This window comes from Dermacentor andersoni, chromosome 6 (assembly GCF_023375885.2).
Source record: "Dermacentor andersoni chromosome 6, qqDerAnde1_hic_scaffold, whole genome shotgun sequence".
Lineage (NCBI taxonomy): Eukaryota > Metazoa > Arthropoda > Arachnida > Ixodida > Ixodidae > Dermacentor > Dermacentor andersoni.
This window is the reverse complement of record NC_092819.1, coordinates 178,204,020-178,210,817: the sequence shown is the minus strand read 5'-3', so window position 1 is coordinate 178,210,817 and position 6,798 is coordinate 178,204,020. Positions and strand designations below refer to the sequence as shown.

Below are 6,798 nucleotides of genomic sequence, written 5' to 3'. Positions count from 1 at the left end.
ACTTTGTTTGCCTTGCACAGCGGTTCAGCCGCAGTACCGCTATTGGATTGCAGTTATACAGGGCAGAAAGCGTTGAAGGCCTCCAAGACTCGGAGGGAACAGAAGCGTTTACAATGACAATGAATGACGTCTTTGATGCACTCAACACAAAGCATCCTGCAGAAGGAATAAGGAAAGGGCTCACCGAAGATTGAGGTACGCTTTAAGCCAGTGTACGTTTTAATGGAGGCCCTACAGTTAGTGCAAACTATAAATTCATTTATTTGCGCAGATAATCAAGAAGTTTCTCACCTGCTCAACATCACGGAACACAACTACCACCACCGAAACATGCTTATGTTTGCCTCGCGACAGACAACCGAATCTTTGCGTGTTACGCTAATGTCGGTACTCGACATAATTGATGAGCTCCACGAAGCTGGTGTCCCCTACATTCTGACAGTGAAGCTAAACCAAGATCCCCTAGAGGTAATGCGCAAATGCTTGTTGAAAATGTGGAGAGCTGTTGAAGTTTTAATGCATGCACAAACCGCTAATGCAAAGTTTGTTTTATCGTAATTACTTTTATTACTGCACCATTAAATTAAAAATGTGCGCAGGCAAAATCACTCACAGAATGCTTTCTTTATTCATTTCAGAAATTTTTTGGAGTTGTCCGTTCATTTCATGGCGACGATGACCACCCATCCGTAGTTCAATTCAGCCAGATTTATAGATTGTTGTCTTTGTTCACACCTGTGAGAAATGCAGTGAGAGGAAATTGCTCTGGCGCTCCCGATGGTGTACTGGTGTCTCTTCACGACAGCTTGGGGCAAAAGGCGAAGGCTGCTGCTGAGCTGAAAGGTGCAGTTGAAGCAAAGCTATACAAGAAGCTCTGTGGGATGAGTCTTTCAGTAGGCCACATGGATGACTTGGGCGACCACGGGTACCAGAAAGCAGGAACACAAGAAATGGTTGTCTACTAGCTGGCTGGATATACATTGAAGAAAGTTACGAAATCCATGTCTTGCGAACGGTGTGTTGAATCTGTGATGAACACAAATATGCCGCGGATAAGCCGCGGTGCTGCCAGCGCGGAACAGAGCCGACCGCAGTCGACCGTAGCCAGCCGGCCGCCGATAGAGGGCGGCGCACAAAGAATAAAGATTAGTTGGCACCGAGACTCCAAGCTCCACGCCTCGTCTCTGCTTTCCTCGCGCGTGCCAATAATTGGTGACCCGGACGTGATCGCCATGAACCAGCCAAGCGACGCCGACAGCCCCACGGTAGCCGTACTTGATGTCAAGCTACCTCCGTTTTGGACTGGCGACCCGGAACTTTGGTTCGTGCAAGTTGAGTCACAGTTCGTTGCACGCCGCATCACTGCTGAGAGCACCAAATACCACCACGTGGTGGGCAGCCTCCCGCCTGCGACGGCCAGCGAGGTGCGGGACCTACTGCTAACACCACCCGCAGAGAACGCCTACCAGACGCTAAAAGAGACATTGATTCGCCGCGTCACACCTACAGAGCCCGAGCTTCTCCAACAGCTACTGCGGGAGGCCGAACTTGGCGACCGCCGACCCAGCCAGTTGCTACGCCAGATGCAACAACTGGCCGGCGACGCGACAGCAAGCGACGGTCGTTTAGTGCGGGAACTGTTCCTGCAAAGGCTTCCCACAAGTGTACGGATAGGCCTCACAGCGTCGGGCGAGACAGACCTTGCCAAGACGGCCGAGCTCGCCGACAAACTCATGGCTGTCGCCGTGCCCACAGTCGCGTCGGTGCACGCAGACGCACCGTCCGCCAATTCCTTGCAAGAGATGCGAGAGGAAATTTCTCGCCTCGCAGACACCGTCGCAGCGCTGCACTCGAGCGGAAACCAGCGACCACGACAGCGTACCGCATCACAACCACAACAACGTAGGGTGTGCTGGTACCACCGCAAATTCGGCAACGCTGCACGGAACTGTGAGTCGCCCTGTGAAAATTCGGGAAACGCCCCGGGCCAGCACTGAGGGTGACCAGTGCCCCCGCCCCGCCGGACAGTCGCCGATCGGTTTTTTTAAGTATAAACCCCATGCAAGCGATCTTGCACGCGACAGCGACAAGCGACGCGATGGAGATGGCTGTCGCGTTCGCTCGTCGCCTACAAGTTGCACCCCATGCGAGCGATGACTTCGAGCGACGTCTCCCCAGTGTTGCCGGTATGAGGGCAGCAATATAGGCGCCGAAACTAGCGTGACGCGTGCTTTATTAACTTAAGTTGATGTATTCTACTGTAAAAAGCAGCATAAAATATTTCTGAAAGTCTTGCAGTAGGTTCTTATCCTTGCACCTATAAAAATTCAATCGTTTGCTCGTTGCTGGCTCGTTCCGTGCGACAATCGGAAGTACTGGAGTTATGTACATCCAGTTCCGGCTTTGCGCTATTGGCTAGTCGCTCATAGCACTTCCGGGCGACGAGCGACGAATTCTAGATTTGCAAAACCGAGCGATCGCGCGACAAGACCGAGCGATCTGTTCAAGCGACGGCCCGATCCGTCGCGCTAACCCGTCGCTCGTCGCTGTCGCGCACAAAATCGCGCTAATGGGGTTTAGCCTTTACCACGGAGGAAGGAAACTAAGGAGAGGCCCTACCCCCTCCGCGCGTTAGGAGAAAAGTGTGGCGGAAATGACGTAGTAGGTTCCCATTTTTTTGCTGCTTTTTTATTTTTTTTGTTGTATGGCCACGCCTTTTGGGCCTTTTGTTATGGTTTTGAGCGCTCACACGTGTTGCTCTGGTAGGTTTCGGGCCGTGGCAAAGGCGCCAAGTGGGCGGGTTTGCGTTAGTCACCGTGTCTTGTTGCGCTGTGTTACTTGCACCGTGCTCTGCCAGATGTTGCGCGCGCGCGCTCCGCGCGCGACACCACGCGCAGCGCGGCGTGGTTTCGGGAAAGATGTAAACAAGAGAGGAGGGTGGCCCAAAAGGCGGAGCATCGCCATGAGCAACGCCAAATTCCGGCTTCACTTTTGCTTCACAAAGAGTGACGTCAGGGCCTCTCCTTAGTTTCCTTCCTCCGTGGCCTTTACTGACCGATAGCGAAAGAGGTGCTCGTTTCCTAGGGTGCTATTCTCGACACGCATGGCGGCTGCACGGCCGCCATTATCCGCCATGTTTACTCTCTGATTGGCTGTCGAGAGGTCACGTGTCTTAAAATTTGTGCCGGGAAGCGGAAGTATTGCAAAAAGCAATTTTGCGTTTTCATCAAGATGACGAAACGTGACGTGGAGCTGCAAATTTTATGGACTAATACATTTTTTGGGTCCTTGGCAGCTATATTGCGATGTTAGCGCTTCAAAAAGAATGTGAGCGGTAGCATGCACAACCAGTGCAATGCATGTGCAATTGCGCGAATATGTGGTGGCGATCCAAGATATGCGCCATGCCAGCTTGCTGATTGGCTGAAGGAATATCTCGTGAGGAGCGTCACAGGAAGGGCTGTTTCGTAAACGTCATTTTGACGATGCGTGACGTTGCGCTGGGCCACCATTGCTGAGATTTTCCGCCATAATTTTTGCTGCGACGAGCCGCGCGAATTATGCTAATGAGCAGCCATATGCAATGGCAGCCGAGAGGAATGCGTATCGCCACATTTTCCCCGTCGTTTGGCGCCACGAAAATCTTTTGTTCATAACGCGTGCTCATAGTATTTGCATCGCTCTCGGGTGGTGTTGGCATTTGTGCTTGGGGCCATCATTTTTTAAAAGAACGCGTTTATACGAAATAATATTGGTTGAACATAGCAAACTTTCGGCAATGTTGTCCACTTTTCACTGCTGCATTTGTATTGTAATCAAGATTAATGCCTTTTTGCACAATCAAAAGCCTCTTTCTAATTTATAAAAAGAAGTGTACGCAAGGCGGCGCCTTGAAGTTTCCTCCCTCGGTGCGAGTAACCAGCGAAATGAACAAGAGATGGCAGTGCCGGCGCTTGCGTCGCGCTAGTGGATATCTCTGGCGCGCGCAACGCTATCGGTGATACTCGGCCGTTTCTCAGCCAGCCGAGTCGGGCTGAGTCACTTGTGTTTCACGAGATAGCGATAACGTGGCCTAGAACGTGCGCGCATCACCACTGGTAGGTCGCGTATGTTGTCTCAAGCAAGAAAACAAGCGCGTTGGCGCCAACCATGCGATGACTCATTCCATTTTCTGGGGACACGTATCCTAGCTATTGAAGCAGACGACGGCTTGTACGCAGCAGACGACGGAAGCGAGAAGCGTTTTCGACGGAATAATCATATGCTTTGAGATAGCTGCTTTATTTTTACTGCGGAGGAAAACTGTTTTGCTTTACTGATAACGCTACATTCAGTGCCATCTTTTCAGTTTCTTAGGCGAAACGTCAAGTTGGCGTCACGTTACGTAAGCAAAACTGGGCCACCAGCGCCATTTTTGCGTCGCGCCTACGTCACGCACCGAAGAAAATGGCGGAATGTCCAGAATAGCGCCCCTAGTCGACACAGGGGCGGAAGTTCGTGTCGTGCCGGCGTCGCCAGCCGACCGCAAACGACCGTGCGCAGCACCGTTGTAAGCTGTCAACAATACGACGATACCGACGTACGCGCAACGCTCCCTCTCGCTGGACTTGGGCCTCAAGAGGATGTTTCGGTGGATTTTCGTCGTGGCTGACGTAAAATTTGCCATCCTGGGAGCGGACTTTTTGCGCAACTTCGGACTGCTTGTCGATGTCCGCAACCGGCGTTTACAGGACCCCCTGTCACAAGCAGAAGTGCGCGGGAAGCCAACCAGGCATCCACCCCTCAGCCCCACGCTCGTAGCACCGCCGGGCGCTACACGATTCACCGGCATCCTCCGCGATTTCCCCGAACTGACGCGGCCACCACAAGCCAGCGCGGCCGTCAAACACAATGTATGCCACCACATTGTCACCACAGGCCCACCAGTTTACGCACGTCCACGTCGCCTGTCCCCACAAAAGCTACAAGCAGCTCGACAGGAATTCGACCACATGCTCGAGTTCGGCATAATCCGCCCGTCCGCTAGTCCGTGGGCGTCTCCACTGCACATGGTGCCGAAGTCTACACCAGGAGACTGGCGACCCTGCGGCGACTATCGAGCCCTAAATCGAGCGACCGCGCCCGACCGCTATCCGGTACCTCTCATTCATGATGTCACGTCCAGCCTACATGGTGCGGCGATTTTCTCCAAGGTCGACCTCGTGCGGGCGTACCATCAGATCCCCGTGGCTCCAGAGGATGTATCGAAGACGGCGATAACCACGCCCTTCGGCCTGTTCGAGTTCCTGCGCATGCCGTTCGGCCTGCGAAACTCCGGATAGACGTTCCAGCGTTTTATCAACGGCGTTTTGCATGGCCTCGACTTCTGCCATGCATACCTCGACGACCTACTCATCGCAAGCACTTCACCGGACGAGCATGAGGTGCATCTGCGATCCGTGTTTCAGCGCCTGGCGGAGCATGGCATCCTGGTGAACACGGACAAGTGCGAGCTGGGTGCCGAGAAGCTGACTTTTCTTGGCCATGTTGTTTCAAGCTCTGGCATTCAAGCTTATCCAGACAAGGTTAAAGCTGTCGAGAAGTTTCCACGACCCACCACTAAGCGCCAGCTCCGCGAGTTCCTTGGCCTTGTAAATTACTACCGACGTTTCGTACCTCGGTGCGCGGCCGTTCTACACCCTCTCCACCTCCTGCTGTCGACACACGAAGGTGCTGCTAGGGAGCTGCTCTGGACGGACGACGCCGAAGAGGCTTTTCAAGGGATCAAGAGACACCTCGCCGACGCCACACTTCTCGCCTACCCGCAACCGGGAGTCCCACAGTGCGTCATGGTCGACACCTCGGACGCAGCTGTGGGTGCTGTCCTTCAACAACTCAACAAAGGAGTATGGCAACCGATCGCTTTCTTCTTTCGGAAATTGACACCCACCGAGCAGCGTTACAGCACTTTCGGACACGAGCGGTTGGCCGTCTACGCAGCAATCCGGCACTTTCGTCATTACTTAGAAGGAACGGAATTCTTTGTAATGACTGATCACAAGCCTCTCACCTACGCGTTACGCTCCCACAAATCTGATGGCGGCACGCACACAGCCCGCGAGCTGCGGCAGATGTCCTACATATCGGAATTCACCACGGACATTCGCCACATAAAAGGAGTAGACAACGCTGTCGCCGATGCTCTGTCGCGCAGCCCAGTAAATGCCATCACTCACACGGGAATAGACCTCGCAATAGTGGCGGCAGCTCAACGCGACGATGACGAAGTGCGCCGTTTGCAGGAGACATCGATGTCACTCATCCTACAGTGGTTTCCTTTGCCCGGAGCAGGAGACATTTGTTGCGATACATCTACAAGTAGCCCTCGACCATTCGTACCTGCTTGCCTCCGTCGGGAGGTACACGCTTCGTTACACGAGCTTTCACACCCAGGAATCCGGGCGACCCAGAAGCTGCTCACGGCACGTTTCGTATGGCCTGGCATCAACCGCGATTCCCGACAGTGGACTCGCGAGTGCCTGAGGTGTCAACGGTCCAAGGTTCAGCGTCACACGGTGACACCGTTGGAGACTTTCCCAGGGTGAGATGCTCGATTCGACCACATCCATACGGACATAGTCGGACCATTGAAACCTTGCCAGGGCCAAACGTACTTGCTCACTTTGGTCGACCGTTTCACGCGGTGGGCAGAAGCTATCCCGATTCCCGACATTACAGCCGAAACTATTGCTCGCGCTTTTGTCAACCACTGGCTATGTCGTTTTGGTGCACCTTCCTCCATTACAACGGACAGAGGAA

At 53.5% G+C, this 6,798-nt stretch overlaps 1 protein-coding gene across 1 annotated transcript; it reads left to right on the top strand.

Moving 5' to 3' along the window:
* Window positions 1-1,043: 1,043 nt before the first annotated feature.
* LOC126523917 (uncharacterized) lies at window positions 1,044-1,997 on the top strand. The gene has a single exon (XM_050172334.1). The coding sequence runs from the start codon at window positions 1,044-1,046 to the stop codon at window positions 1,995-1,997; it is 954 nt and encodes a 317-aa protein (XP_050028291.1).
* Window positions 1,998-6,798: the final 4,801 nt, after the last annotated feature.

Bases quoted from the DNA above. Each gene is read 5' to 3' on its own strand.
- LOC126523917 (XM_050172334.1), top strand. From the start codon at position 1,044: ATGCCGCGGATAAGCCGCGGTGCTGCCAGCGCGGAACAGAGCCGACCG.